Below are 15,221 nucleotides of genomic sequence, written 5' to 3'. Positions count from 1 at the left end.
TATCTATCTATCTATCTATCTATCTATCTATCTATCTATCTATCTATATAGATATCTATATATAGATAGATAGATAGATAGATAGATAGATAGATAGATATTTATATATAGATCTTTTTGTACACATTTTGCTCAGATTTAAATAAATGTAAATTCTCTTTCTGTAATTTCAGATTTATTTATTTATTTGTTTGTTTAATCAACTCTCCATTTCATGACTCAGCACTCGTCCTGTTCAGGTTTACGCACGCGCACACCGTGTCCTGCAGCGTGGCGCACTAAAAAACATCAGATCTGCTCATGTCTTGTCTTTAGGTTTGTTTCGAAATAAAAAACGAGCCAGATGCCTTGGTGGGGGGTGGGGGGACTCCTCCACGCTCGCTGCGGGACTCTGCGGGACTCTGCGGGTTCCCCTGGGTCGGTGTTGTTTCGTCCTGCAGGACTCGATCCGAGCTGACTTTCTTTGTCCCTCAGATCGATGCATATCGACCCGATCAGCATGAAACTGAAACCTCATGCGAAATTCTGCAAAACTTCTTGCTTTAAATGAAACTTTAGAAAACTTTCTCTTCCTCCTGCTGTTATCCTGCAGCTGCAGTCTGCTGGTTCCCAGTCTGCGCAGGGATTTCTCCCAGTCTGCTGCAGCAACTGTCTCTGCTGCAACAAAATGACTCAAACTCCTCGTTTTTCTTAGTTTTGCTGCAGCTGCATATATTTATTCTTTGAAGAAAACTTGAACTCTTTTTTTAATTACTTGTGGATATTTACATCCTCTGTTGCCTCAAGTCTTAAATTGGCTTCAGGACTTTATTAGTGATTTGCATCTTTGACATTGTTTTGACGACTTTTTAATTTTCTGGGGTACAATTTATGATAAATCACCCTTCAGTGTATAATATGTTTTAAAAGGATCGTGGAGCGTTGAAGAAAGAGAAGCAGTCTCACGATGACACTCAGTCCCGTTTAATGAAAGATTCAAGAGGAGGAATAAAAGAGAGAGAGAGAGGGAGGGAGGGGGAGAAAGTGCTTCAGAAAAACCGCCAGTTCAAGTTTTCATCACGAGTGCAGTTTTTCAAATTCACAACAACAACAACAAGAAAGTCAACAATAAACAAGAAAACCTCGTAAAATTCACAAAAATAAATATTCCGTTTTCTATAAACAGCCAGTGACTTCAAACTCCGTCAAAAATCTGACCTCAAGTATCAAAAAGGTGAAGAAATGGGGAAGGGTGGGGGGCTCGGTTGTTCCCCCTGCAGCCTTTATAACAGGGTTATTCCACTAAACAACTCCGAGGGGGGGGCACAGTTACTGAAGGCAAAAAGCTCAGTTTGTTTTATGGTTTTATTTCAAAATGAACCCTGGTGGGCCCAACATGGCTCATCTGTGGGCCTGATTTGGCCCCCGGGCCGCCACTTGAATAACCTGCTTCAGACATGCGGATTAAAGGTTGAACACCTCCCTCTCCAGCCAACCAGCCCCCACGTTTTGTTTTACTGCGAGCTTGTGCCACATGGAGGTCTGACCCGGTCCGGCCCGGGGCTTCAGCAGCGTCCACCTTAAAGGTCACCGCAAAGTTTCACATGGAAACGTTCATTTATGGAACGGTGCAGTTTCAAAGAGTTCCCTCCCGTGCGCTGAGAAGCAAATCTGAAATGCGGGTACGCGTTCAACGTAAACAAAGAGTCTTTGTGGAAGCTTGAGAGTGACCTACATCAGGCTGGCAGCAGAAAGTTTATTTTTGTCAGATCTTTAAGACTTTGGAACGAGTACCTTTAAACGAGACTTTATTTTTTCATACAATCCTCTGAGTGCTGGTCGAAGGCCTGACATCGTTCACCGGCTCTGGTTTGTTATCTTCTGCACGGATTGGGCCCCCCCTCTCTCTCCGTGCATTTGTGTGTGGTCGACAGAAAAGCTCGTCAATTAGCAAAGCTGCTGCTGAAGGACACGTTGGGTCTGCAGCCCCACTCACACACATCTGTACACAGAAGCAGCTGCAGCGGCCATGTTGATATCAAAAAGCTACATTCAGGACGTGTTTCAGTAGAAACAGTGCGACGGCACGGCTGCTTCTCATTCTTTGTGTTTAAACTGAGGAAATATCATCAGGGCATGAAGGGAGTCAGAACCCTGAGAAGCTGCAGAACAGAACCAAAGTGCAGCGTTTGTGTTTTCAGTGCTTCGTTTCCAGCCAGACGTCTCCTGCAGACTCACTGTTGCTGTTTCACACGAGATTTTTAACTGTTTTACATTTCTCTTCACACCGGCACAAATGTGGCCCAAAGAAACGAGGGTCCAAATCCCGTCTCTTCCTGCAGACCCTCTGAGCCTCTTTGTGTCTTCTTCATGATTGTCTTTACATAAGGCTTGTGTGTTGCGTCTGGCTTTTTATTTTTCTGACACATTAAAAAAAAACAGGGAATAAGACTGAAAATCAAAACACACACCTTAAATTAAAGGTACTCACTGCAAGCTGTGAAATGAAATATTAAAACTGTATTTTCTCTATAATCATAAATTTGGTCACACAAGTTTTCCATATTCTGAAATGCAGGTACGCACTCCATGTAAACAAAGCACTTTTACCTGCTGGATACTCGTTTTTACCACTTTTTTAATTTTTGTGCACATTATCTATCAGCATGAGAAGAAATATTTAGTATGTTTTATCTTTTTGGGGATCAGTCATCATGACACTGCAATGAGTTCCTTTAAAAAAAAAAAAAGATAAATAATAACCAAAACCCACAACCAGCAAAAATAAAGTCCCTTAATAACCTAAAAAACTGGCTGATAAATCAAGTTAAAATGTTCTTACAGTACATTTGAGCACCATCTTGAAAAATAGAAAATAAAATAAAACAGCGCAGGTTTATAAAATATCTTGGCACAGAGTGGGAAACCCTGATTTCATGTGATTTTGTTGTTATTTTAATGATCTTTTTTAATTTTATTTACAAGTTTAACAGTCCCTGCCAGATTAAATGGCCTCATTCTGCTGGTTTCCATGAGAGAAAACACTAAACCCTGTAAACTCCAACAGGTCGAGCAGGAGGAACAAAAGCTGCTGGAGCTGCGTCCTGGAACTCCACAAGGCAAGATGGCGAGCTGCGCTCAACCACTGGGGCTCCTTCCTTTCTTTCTTTCTTTCTTTCTTTCTTTTTTTTTTAACCAGCTCAGTATTTTCTCGTCCTGTGCAGTGGGGGAGGGAGGATCTGGCCGCCTGGCTGCCACCTCCACACGGGGTGGGACGGAGGGGGAGGCCCGGGGCCCCTCAGCGAGCTCAGGGAGTACGCGGGGCACAGATCCCCGTCGCTGTCCACGGCGAGCGACGGCGGAGACGGGAAGTTGGCCATGAGGCTGAAGGGCGCCTTGGCGGGCGACGCCGCGGCGCTGCGTCTGCGGCGGCTCGGGAGATCCTCCGCGCTCGCCTCCCCAGAGCCCGCCGGACGCGAGGAGGAGGAGGAGGAGGACGGGGAGGAAGAGGCAGCCTTGTGGGGTCGCTTTATCCTGGATGTTCGAGGGGTTTTGTTCCTCTGCCCATGAGGCCTGCAGGGTTTTCTGCTCGGCTCCCCCTCCTCTGCGCACGGCGCGTCCTGACTGCATTCCTGAGGGCAGCAGGGGGACCTGGGGGCCACATCGGGACTTTTATCTCCTTTACATTTGACCACAGCGGCCAGGCTCTGGTATTCATATTCATCCCAGCTCTCCTCCACTTTAACTTTCACATTGTGGAGGTTGAAGGGGGGCGTCCTGCCTGCGCCGCCGCCGCCATCCGGATGGGGGGCCGCGGTCTCGGGGGCTTCATCCGGCTCGGTTTTGATTCTTTTCGGCGGGGTGCTCAGCCTCGGGCAGGTGCCTCTCGTCTCCTTTTTGTCTGCGCATTTCTGGAGCTTACCGGAGTCAAACTGTGCGCCAAGTCCCGAGAGGCACTTGGTAGGAAGTCCCGGGGTCCTGCGTGAGAAGTGGGAGGCCTTAACCAGGTCTGGTGAATAAGAAACCGGGTCTTCCTGAGTCCGCTCCGGAACGGCCTCCTGCAGCTCCTCTGATGGAGGTTCAGTAAAAATGGCAGCAGAGGAAGTGAAGCTGCTCTCACTGCGCAAAAAATCACTATTTGGATATTTTTCGTGCCCGCTGTCTCCTGGTGGCGCATCCCGACTCAGAGGTTCTTGTTGGTTCTTGTACTGAAAGGTGGGCTGCAGGACCAAAGGTGCTTTACCGGTACTGAGACCCACACGCGCCCGTCTGAACCGGATGCTCTGGACCGAAACCCGGCTGGAAACTGAGCTGGAGTCGGACTGAGAGGAGCAGCTCTCCTCCTCCTCCTCCTCGGAGCTGACCTCTGAACTTTCTGTGTCATCTTCATCCTCCTCCTCCTCCTCAGAGCCGCTGCTGCTGGTGGAGAACCCGGAGCCGAAGTCCGAGTCGGGCCAGTCCGAGTGTGTGCTGGACTCGGTGTCGCTGCTGAAGCCTTCTGGGAACTGGTGGTGGTGGTGATGGTGGTGGTGGTGATGGTGGTGGTGATGATGGTGGGGTCTGGGGTCCAGGTACAGGTCCGGGCTGAGGTGGAACGCGGTTTTGGGCTGGAGGAAGAGCACGGGTTGTGCATGCAGATGATGGTGCGCGTGTCTGCTCCTGGCTGCGCCCTCGCGACTCTTCCTTTTGTGAAGCAGGTCGGAGTGAAACAGCAGCGGCTGCCGGAGGAACGCGCGCCTTTGGTTCCAAGTGACGCAGTTCCCTGCTCTCTTCTCGGTTTCGTAGTTTTTAAAGAGTCTGTGGCCGGACTTGGCCGTGGCGCGTGGGTTCCGCCCGCGCGCTTTGTGGTAAAATTGAGGTAGTTTGGAGTCGGTGAGGCGAGGAGGCAGCTCTGTCCTCGAGACGCCGCGCAAACTGAACCAAAGTTTCTCCTTCCACAGTTCCTCCTCCTCCTCTTCCTCCTTCTTCTCCTCGTCCTTCCTCCGGGTGGACCTCAGCACGCGCTCCGTCTTGCAGGACACGTACAGCGCCTCCACGTCCTCCCGCGAGATGAGCGTGCATTTGGCGGCGTGGAAGGCGATGGAGTTGATCGCCTTGAGCTTGCGCAGCTCCTCCAGGTCGCACTGGTGCTTCTTGACCCTCAGGTGGTCCATGCGCTTGTGCACCGTGGTCCGGGGGATGTTCTTCAGCAGGTCGGTGAAGACCTGGGACAGGGCGAACATCTGCTTGCCTTTGATGAGCAGGTACCCGAGCCTCACGCCCTGCATCTCCTCGAAGCCACACTCCAGGTCTCCCATAGTCCCTCTGTGGATTCTTCTTCTTTTACCAGTAAAATGGCACAGCGGTGCGCGCGAGCTCAAGGCATCCTGCCGGCACCTTTAATCCATCCCGTGTGCTGCTGCGTCACGAAAAGGCAAAGTTCGGCAGGTTAACGGACCCGCTTCTCGCCGCGCGCCCCGGTCCGGCATGCATGGTGGCGCGCGGAGGTTCTGGATGGAGGAGCCGGGGCTGCTGCTACCTGCCTCTGCCGGCTCCACTCCCCTCTCTGCTCGGCAGCAGGACAGAGGGGTAGGTGTAACACCGCTGCCTCAGCCGGAGGGATAAAATAGCGAGAAAGAGGGGAGGGAGGAAGAGGGGGGAGGGGGGGAGGAGGGAGGGAGGGAAGAGAATCGGAGGAATTGGAGCTAAAAAAGCAGCTGGCTGCTCTGCTGAGCTCCGCGGATTAAAAAAAAATGAGAAGAGGAGGTGGGCTGGTCTGGAGACACCTTCATCAATTAATGCTGCCGGAGCCGACGCTCATTGGACGCTGCTGACAGGTGATGCAATAAAAAAAATGGATCTCTCCCTCCCCCGCTCTACTCCCACACCCTCCCCATCACCGTATTTTACCGTTCTCCGCCTTTTGAGCAAAATAAAAGCTGAAAATTCAGCCCTGGTGAGAAATTTCAGCTCCGTCAGAATAAAATGTGTCACTTTCTTTAACCTTGTGGGCTGCTTTACATTCTGAGGCTGACTGTCAGACCTGGACTGACCCACGTCAGACCTGGACTGACCCACGTCAGACCTGGACTGACCCACTTATGAGGCGTTAAAGCGGCGCCTTAAAAAACAGTTCTGATCTGCGTCAAATGGCGCAGTTTGAAATAATTTGCTTTTTCTTGACGTGCCATCTGAAATGCGGGTCTGCACTCAGTGTAATTAAAGTGACTGGATCCTCTGAAAACAGGAGGAAGCTGCGAGGAAGATGATGATGCTGAGGTGGAAATAAAACATAAATCCGCTGCTTCACACAAACGTTGGACATGATTTCAGTGTTGATATCACAATTCTTTCAAATCAATTAGAAAATATTTTAAATAAATAAATAAAAATAAATAAAAATAGTAATGATGATGTGCAGGGTCTTGTGTGTTATTTGCACAAGCAGCAGTAAATATAAAGTCAGTGTTGCTTTTCCCCACATTTATTTTGATAAAAAGGCGACATTCCATAAAATAAATCAGAACTGCTCCAAAAATATTTACGCAACACGTAAATTATTGGGACTATTTCTAAATTGTTGCAGTTAATGCGTCAGGAATTAAGACAAGATGTGACGCAATTAAAAATAAACAGCGGGGTCAGTGAACCCACCACACACACACACACACACACACACACACCATTGGTGGAATCGATTCCAATGGTGATATTTGGCGCACGTTTTGTCTTTGCGCATGAGCTCGCTGCGTCCAAACCCTGAACGTGGAGTCTGCACGGAAACGCGTAACCTGAAACGCACACACCTCATCCATCTCCCCACAGCCGACAGTCTCGCGCACAGAGGCTTTTTTTTTTTAAGAAGAGGGAATGTAGCTGAAGGCACCACCCGCTGCGCCCTCCACACACCACCACGTGGTTGGTTAATAGTTTTTAATAGTTTAAGTCCTGCGTTAAAATGGTTGGGTCGTTAAACCCAAAAGGCTTTTTCTCTTTTTCTCTTTCTTTCTCTTGTTGTCCAATAAACTCGCGAGTCCCGCGTGGCCTCTTCCACACAAACTCCAGACTGGGCATGCTCATCTCCAGTGAACTTCCAGACTCCATGTTCGGTGGCTCATCAATCTAAATGTTTTCTCTAAAAATAAAGACATATTTTTTATTGAAACATACATTTTAGTATAAGATCACGCACCGCCTCGTGCACCGTGTTGGATGCGTAACAAGAAATGTAGGTTTTTACGCAGCGCAAAAGTTGCGCCTGAATATTAGGTGTTGGTCTCACTGTGTGTGCGTGCGTGTGTGTTCTGAACCGTGTCATCAGGACTCATTGCAGCTCAGCTCGCGCTCATTCGGACCGTTTTCCTCACGCTTTACTCTTTTACGCGCAGAATCCGCAGAAGGCAATACATAAATAAAAGTCGCTTTTCTCGTGCACATGCATGACAGCAGAAACCCACCGGGTTTAAACGTGCACGAGGTGACGTTGGAGTAAGGTCAGACCCTGAGGGGGCGTGCAGGTTTGTTTCATTTTAGTAACTTTCAGGAGAAGCCCTTTTGGTTTTATTCCTCTGATGGTTCCCAACATTCACTTGGGCTGAGATGCCATTAAACCCATCCCTCCAGTTTAGTTTTTAAAAATCCCAGTCATCTTCCCTCGTGTTTGTTACTTGTTGCGTTTCCAGCTCGCAAAACTGATTCACGACTTTTATTGTGAAAATCACATTAAAGCAGCGTCAGCGTGAAATTAAAACGTTTTACTGCTGCCGTTACTTTTACAAATAATAATTACACTCGTAACGAATCAGAACCAACTTCACCCCAAAGGGAAGTCTCTTGTTCCAACCAAGAACAACACGGCCCAAAATAACGCGCTGAACAGAGGAGTTACAAATAAACTGACACAAATGAGACCAAAACATAAAAATAAATGATGTAAATAAAGTAAAATAAGTTGTGTACGGGAGCCTAATTAACATGGATTAATAAATGCCACGAGATTAATAATGATGTCCCTTAAAGATTGAAATCAAAATAAAAGTCAATATATAACACGTCAAAATAAACAGAATATAATAAATCACTTGGCTTCATTCAGGGGCTTCTCCTCCACCTCTCCCCCTGGAATCGGGCCGAACCAGAGGGAGGAACCCGAAGGAGAGCGCCTCCAGCCCGGCGGGCTTCATGCCGGCAGCCCGCTGAAAGCAGCAGGAACATGGTCCTGGTGCTGGACCGGTCCGGTCCGGTCTGTGGGTAAAGGGGAGTACCGACAAAAATGTGGGATGTTAGGAGTTCTGGTGTCACTGAAACAAAAAGTCAAATGTGTGTTTTTTCTTCCAAACATCACATAAGTTATAGAAATGAAACCGCATTCCTTGAAGAAATGCATATCACCCGCAGCCGCCAAAAATATTTGCTCAAATCTTTGCGTAATGGCCACTTCTGATCAGCTGTGGCGGCCATCTTGAACAGGTTTGATCAAAAAAAAAAAGTCAATCACCTTTAGATGTGCGTCCACTGATCATTTCCTGAAAGTTTCATCAAAATCCACCCAGTGGTTCATGAGATATTTTGCTAACAGACAAACCACGTTCTAATGTTTTAAGTGAATACATTGTCCAGGGATTAGTGCTTGGAGTATGTGTTGGGGGTAACTCTCAGCTACAACTACCCAATTTGATCACATTGTGTAAAACTGATGGAGCTGCAGATCAGCTGGCTGTGGCGGCCATTTTGAACTCATAGAACAAGCAGCTGTAGATGCTCCCCCAGGGATTATTTCCTGAAAGTTTTATTGAAAGTTGCCCCTGGTTCAAGAGATATTTTGCTAACAGACACACATCAAAAGTATCCTCTTGTTTTTGTCTGCGATAAATTTATCAATCTACCTGTAAGTTGTTTTAATGAATTAAAAACATGTTTTGTCTAATTAATTTTTTTATGTACTTCCCCCCCCATTTTCAGTAGGGTATACAGAGGATAGTGTCTGATTGTGGTAATGAGGACACACACGTGCGCTGAACCCTCGTGCATTTGTTGAACTCACATTGATTGAAGCTAAAATTCTCGTCACTGTTTAAAAACAACAATTTGAAGTTTTAAATCAGAATAAAAGTGCACGCTCCTCATCACAAACGGAAGCTGCTCCTGGTCAGTTTTCTTGCAGCGTTTAGACTTGTCCCAATCCCCCCCCCAGTCCATTTAAAGCCCTCATCAAAGTGGCTCTCCTCCTGCAGCTCATTTGTCTCTGCATTCAGTTTTATGGACACACTCGGGCGGTCAGAGTCTGCCACTTGTAGGAGCAAAGACTTTTTATGGCACAAACCCACCGCCCCACGCCAAAACAATGAGTTCCTCTCGGCCCCCGCCACCACCAGGAGAATTTTACTTTGCAATCCGAGCCTGAAGTATGTGGACAGTGGTGGGGGGAGGGCTCCCTTCACCTTTCACCCCGCCGTGTTGGGACTGTTTGTGTTTTATTTTCCCCTCTCGGCCCTCTGCGACGAAGCTAAACAGGGATTAAACTGAATGTGGTGGACACGAACACACATCCCTGACTTTAGCTTTCTGTTTGTGAAAGGAACTAAACTTGGAGTCCTCCCATTGAGTCATGGTGCAGCTAAACCTGAAATTATTAAAAAAAAGAAACGAGAGTTCATTAAAAGGCTGCAGCCATTTCAGGTACAAACTTAAAAACCGTTTATGTTTTAGATAAATACACTTCATGTTGTAAATAATGAAACTGTGCAGTTACAAATAGATTGACATGAAATGCAGGTACGCACTCGCTGTAAACAAAGCCTTTTTATTTGCTACATTTCCCAACAGATTTGATAAACACGTTCCAAAACGCCAAAGTTCCCGAGTGGACGTCGCTATTGTTCATTTGGTCACAAATTTTGTTTCCAATGTTTTAATTTAAAGACAAAAAAAAATTGTTCTGATTAATTTTTTACGTTTTGATTTTTTTTCCTTCATGACCAGTAAGAAATATATTTATATTTTTAATATATTTATATTGTTATAATCACAAATTTTAGCTCACCCCAAGAACTAAACCACAACCGCAGTTAATTAATTAACTGTTTTAATTGTAAACATTTCTTTTATTTACTTTATAAAATATTCTGTCTCACAGAATATGGAAAATGGAAGCAAACAGCTCAAAGATAATTAAAAATAAAAACCGTCTGGCCTTAAAACACCTTATGATGTTTTAAGTAAATGGTGCAGTTTGGTTTAAATTTTATTTTGTTTGTTCAAAATGAACTGAAAGTCAATGGTAGAATTAAAACAACAGAAGAGTTTTAGTTTTTAGATTTTGAACTTTGGCACGATCAGCTGCTGCCCAACAAAACAAAAACACAAACAACAACAAAGTCATCCCTTTAGCTGCAACACAAACACCAGACTGGTTGTTTCTACGTAAGTCCAGTGGATGGTAATCAGAAAACGATGATTGTTTTTGCAGCAATAGTTCAGTTTCTCCACATCTCTGAAGGTAAAATCAACAAAACGCACCAAAAAGATGTCTGCAAACCCAAAAAGCACAGGATAACCTTGACTTTGTACGTTATGAGCAGCAGTTTCTAAAACATCGAGCCTATTTCTGAACACAACTAAACGCTGCTGCTGTGGGTTCGCAGAGTCAGTTTGCACAGCAGACATGAAGCTCTGAAGGTTTGGGGATAAACGGCACACACTCCAACAGTCAGTGGAGGCAAACAGCACCTGATGTTCCACTGAAAAGACTCAACACGACACAATATTTGTACCGACTCTGACTAACTCTGAAGCCAGTTATAAAATTATTCTGCATTCTCAGTAGCTATGTGGGGCCTTCCAGCGCGGCCCCCACCTTTTGCCTCCCTTTGTTCTCTTCAGCTCTAATAGGTTTTCCCTGCCTCACACAATTCACTTTTTTCCTCTCCCCCCCTTTTAGTGCAGGGTCCAGTGTCGACTGGAGCATCTGAGCAATTTGAAATTAAAGCAAACAATGGGCAGGCACTCCCAGGGACCTCTCTCTCGCCGTATTACACGGAGGACGCTCGTGCGCTCTTGCACATTACTGGCAAGTCATTACGTTTCTCTGGAAACGGAGAGCACGCTCAGAGGAGCTGGTGATGCAAGCAGCAGCTGAGTGCTTGGAATGGCGTGTGCGTGTTCATGTGCACGTGTGTTCTGCAGCATCCTTGGTAACAGAACTGTCAAAACAAAACTGGCATGCGGATGTGCAGCCTCTTACCAACATTCCTTTGTTTTATTTTTATTCTTTAAAAAGTATTCCTTTGTGGAGGATTTGCTCTAAAGTCACAAAAACATGCACATTTTTTTATGTTGAGATCATTATAATTACAGATGAAATGTTTTAAACCTTTTATTGCCCACAATCCAGAAACAAATTACCCCAAAAACATACTCATTGCAATGTCATATGGACATGATTTAAAAAAAAAATCACATTGATGGTTAATGTGTCTTTGTATAAAAATATTGTGAACATTTTATTTTGTACATTTGCCGACTACAAAGTTTCTTACAGCCAAAGAAATAGGTCAACAATGGCGGCCATTTTGTGATAACTGAAACTGACTGTTTTGATGTGCTTGGATTAAATAACTGAGGTATGGAGATGAAAATGCTTTCTTTACATGGAGTGCAGACCCGCACTTCAGAATTGTGTCATTATATCTGGAAAACTACTGGAGTAAACACTGTCAAACTTCACCGTTTGATATATTTCAGTATAACCCGTTGTATGTGTGATTTCCTAATTCTTGATTAAATCCTTGCCACCTAGGCTCGCTTAAATATGCATGAAAACTATAACATTTTCATTTTGGAAACTGATTATAAAGTGTACAGAAAACTGCAGTTGTTGGCATAAAGTGTTAATTAGGACAGCCCAAACGCATTTGAAGAAAAAAAAATCTAATGTGTAAAGTTAAAACTGCTCATTTTGACCTAAACTGGCACTGACAAGATTGATAAGTGCCCCGAGACAACTTTGTTGTGAACGGGCGCTATATAAATAAACTGAATTGAATTATTTATGGTTGAATATAGGCCAAACAGTAACGATTTAGCAGATGTTTTGCAAAACCCGTGCACGTTTGAATGTCAAAATGAGTCTTTGACCACTTTGCTTGATCCCTGATATGGGCAACTTGACAGGTGTCTTGATTTATTTAGCTTCTTTTCTATGTTGGTGGATTCAGCCAAGTGCTTTGTTTACACTGAGCGAGAACCTGCATTTCAATTTGCATATCTGGAAATAAAACAAGTAAAGTTTTTCAAACTCTACCATTTGTTATTGTTCGGAATAGCATTTTAATGTTGTATTTCATGCTATGTAATGAGTGTCTTAAACTGTTGTGTGGTATACTTCAAAAAAACTTTAATTTATTGAGCCACATATTTGTAAAAATTTAAAACCTTAGTTCCTTTCTAGCCTTAAAATAAATTATTGCTGTGAAAAATTACCAGATTATCACCCTGACTTGATGACTGCAGTGAAATTTGCTGAGTGATGCTTTTTTTTTTTTGCTTCAAACTTTGCTGCTGCCATGTGAGACCAACCGTTACCGGTTCAATCACGTGACGCCATACGTCACATTGCGTCATGACGTATTTCCTGTTCTCTACTAAGTTCCCCCTCTGCTTATCACCGCGCTGTGACGGCGATGTTTTGGTGAGGGGGGGAAACTACTGCGTCCTAAACGGATGTAAACACGTTTAAAAACATGTCATTTCGATCGAGTGGGACCTAGGGGCTGCGTTGCCGGGAAACGACGGACGTCTCCGACGAGGGCCTCTCGGAGCAGCTCGTTTTATTCCCCCGCATGTCCGTCGCTTTCTTCGTAGATGGTCTCCGGCGAGCGTTGTTCGACTGCACGGCTCTCGACGAGTAACATGAAGGAGATGATCGGAGGGTGCTGCGTGTGCTCGGACGAACGAGGCTGGGCGGAGAACCCGCTGGTGTACTGCGACGGACACGGCTGCAACGTCGCCGTGCATCAAGGTAAGCTGGGACGTTAGCTAAGCTAGCAACTAGCGTTTAGCTTCGATGCTAGTTAGCATCGCTGGAAGGTTATGAAGCCTCCTCCTCCTCCTGCTGCTCCTGTTTTTTCACCGAGCTGAGGTCACGCTGCTGGCTGCTAATGCTCTGAGCCTGCATGTAGATGATAGTTGACAGCGGAAGTATAAACACGGTTCTGGGTCCGAGCTGTGCCATTGCTATGTTGTCAGAAGCTGCCATTTAGAATAAGGGACTCTGCTCTCGACGAGCTGTGTTCACTTCAAATTGGAGCGATGACCTTGCTATAGGTGTGCTTTTCGAAAGTAGTCCACATTTTATCAATAATAACATGAAAAACAAACCTGTCTGTGTTAGGACTATATGTGTTTTACTGCAGCTGTGCTCAGCAAAGATGGCTCACATGATTATGAAGTTCTCTGTTTACATTTGTAAGTGCTAGCCATGTGTTCATTTGGTAAGCTTAGGCTGAGCAAATATTGTAGTAGCTGTCCCTAGGTCTGATCTTATCAAGGTGAATATAAAGTAGTTTTGCTGCAGTTGTTTAGTCTGACTGGACAACTGTTCTTTAATTTAGTCAAATGCATAAACTTCTTTGTTTTTTGTGATGTTCAGCAAATTGAGTACAACCCCAAAACAGAAAAATTTAAATGTGTTAGGTGTAAATAGAAGATGATTACAGTGATTTGCAAATATCATAAACCCATATTTTATTCAGTGTGGGACAACGTTAACATATTAAATGCTGAAATTAAGAAATTTTGTGAAAACAATAAAAGGCCAATTTAGAAATTCGTAGCAGCAACGCATCTCAAAATGTTGTTCCAGGGCCAATTTTCCACCGTGAAGCTTTGGAGAGGGAAATGTTTTCATTTGCTTAATGGGAGCATATGATGTTCAAATACCTGTATATAGTTTTCTGCGTTTATTTCTTTCCATATTTGTAGGCAGTTTGTTGATCCCTCTCCCCTTTAGTATGGCCCTTATAATGTGGTATTTGTGTTTTTGTTTTTTTTAAGAATTTTAAATTTAGTCTGATCACAACAGTATTCCATTTTGCTTGGTAGTTTTGTCTCGTATAAAAAGGCAGCATTTCTGGACATTGTTCACATATACGCTATGTGGCTTTTTTTTTGTTGTTTGTTTGTTTTTTGAATGTCCAGAGGACCAGATTTAACATTTTTAGATTTATGGCAGATGTTTTCTACACAGTTTCACTGTAAAAGTATCAGTGCGGTCTTTAATTAGGTGATTATAATGATGCTTAAATTGTTGTAAGTTTGACACAGTACAAGTTGCCATTATCTGACAACCGTACATACTTGTGGCTAGGAATGTGCGATATGGCATAAAATTCATATCACGATATGTATTGTGAAGGGTGGCGATAACGATGTATATCGCAATGTGTTTTTGGTATAAAACTTAATAGGAATTCTAAAAAGCATAAGATGTCCTTTTGCCATCATATATTTTGAATAAAAAAAAATTCCACTACTAGGTCCAGAGTTTTTAAATGATAAACAAATCAAGTATTAGGCTTCTTTCTTGTAGTGCAAAACAGTGCAAAAGATCAAATGTAGTTTTAGCCATATGTTTTAAACAAAAGAATATGTTGTTAACAGTTTCTAGTCTTCTCACTTGAGAAATGAACAGAGCAGCAACTGAAAACACTTCACCCTCCAAACCTCTAGTGGGCGACGCCTTCAGCTTTAATGGAGAGCTGACACAAAATGAGTCTTTGGCTTTGACCAGAGGGTCTCGCAGTAAAATCACACAACACAGCGTTCTTTTACAGATCAGAGAGCAGGTTTCTCTAAAGCTGACCAACGCTTACTTTAACTTTCGACGAGAAAAAAACAACAACTTTCGACGGAACACAGCGTTTTGCGCATGCGTCCGAATACGGCAACACTACGGCAAGCTGGCCGTAGCTAGCTTGTAGCTTCGCTTCTTAGCTCTGGAAGAAAAGACTTTAACGCCACTTGTGCACAGTTTTCAACTCCAAAAAAGTTACGATTAAATCTGACAGCTCTGATTTTACACTTGAACACCACTTACGCAGTTTTCAGCTAAAAAAAAGTAACGATTAAACTGAAAACTTTGATTGTATCGTAGGCTAAATTTCTATCGTTTCTACCGTGTACCGTTTATATCGCGCATTCCTACTTGTGGCCATAAAATATACGCTAACATTTTGGAGATTTATCACAATATTTGATATATATAT

At 44.3% G+C, this 15,221-nt stretch overlaps 2 protein-coding genes across 2 annotated transcripts in view; one reads left to right on the top strand and one right to left on the bottom strand.

Annotated features, from left to right (window-relative positions):
• Nucleotides 1-3,057: 3,057 nt before the first annotated feature.
• skida1 (SKI/DACH domain containing 1) lies at nt 3,058-5,517 on the bottom strand. Its single transcript, XM_037693832.1, has one exon. It carries the CDS (start codon nt 5,274-5,276, stop codon nt 3,180-3,182), a length of 2,097 nt encoding a protein of 698 aa, XP_037549760.1. The 5' UTR covers nt 5,277-5,517; the 3' UTR covers nt 3,058-3,179.
• A 7,039-nt stretch (nt 5,518-12,556) lies between these two features.
• The window catches only part of mllt10 (MLLT10 histone lysine methyltransferase DOT1L cofactor), a 49,779-nt gene continuing 47,114 nt past the window's right edge, over nt 12,557-15,221 (top strand). The window contains exon 1 of the mRNA XM_037694355.1: nt 12,557-12,976. Within this exon, the coding sequence (XP_037550283.1) occupies nt 12,820-12,976 (157 nt within the window). The 5' untranslated portion in view covers nt 12,557-12,819. The remainder of the gene's footprint in view (nt 12,977-15,221) is intronic.

The sequence above is a fragment of the Nematolebias whitei genome, chromosome 20 (assembly GCF_014905685.2).
Source record: "Nematolebias whitei isolate Nwh7 chromosome 20, NemWhi1, whole genome shotgun sequence".
In the NCBI taxonomy this organism is placed as follows: Eukaryota; Metazoa; Chordata; class Actinopteri; order Cyprinodontiformes; family Rivulidae; genus Nematolebias; species Nematolebias whitei.
This window is presented reverse-complemented; position numbering and strand designations above follow the sequence as displayed.

Bases quoted from the DNA above. Each gene is read 5' to 3' on its own strand.
- skida1 (XM_037693832.1), bottom strand. From the start codon at position 5,276: ATGGGAGACCTGGAGTGTGGCTTCGAGGAGATGCAGGGCGTGAGGCTC.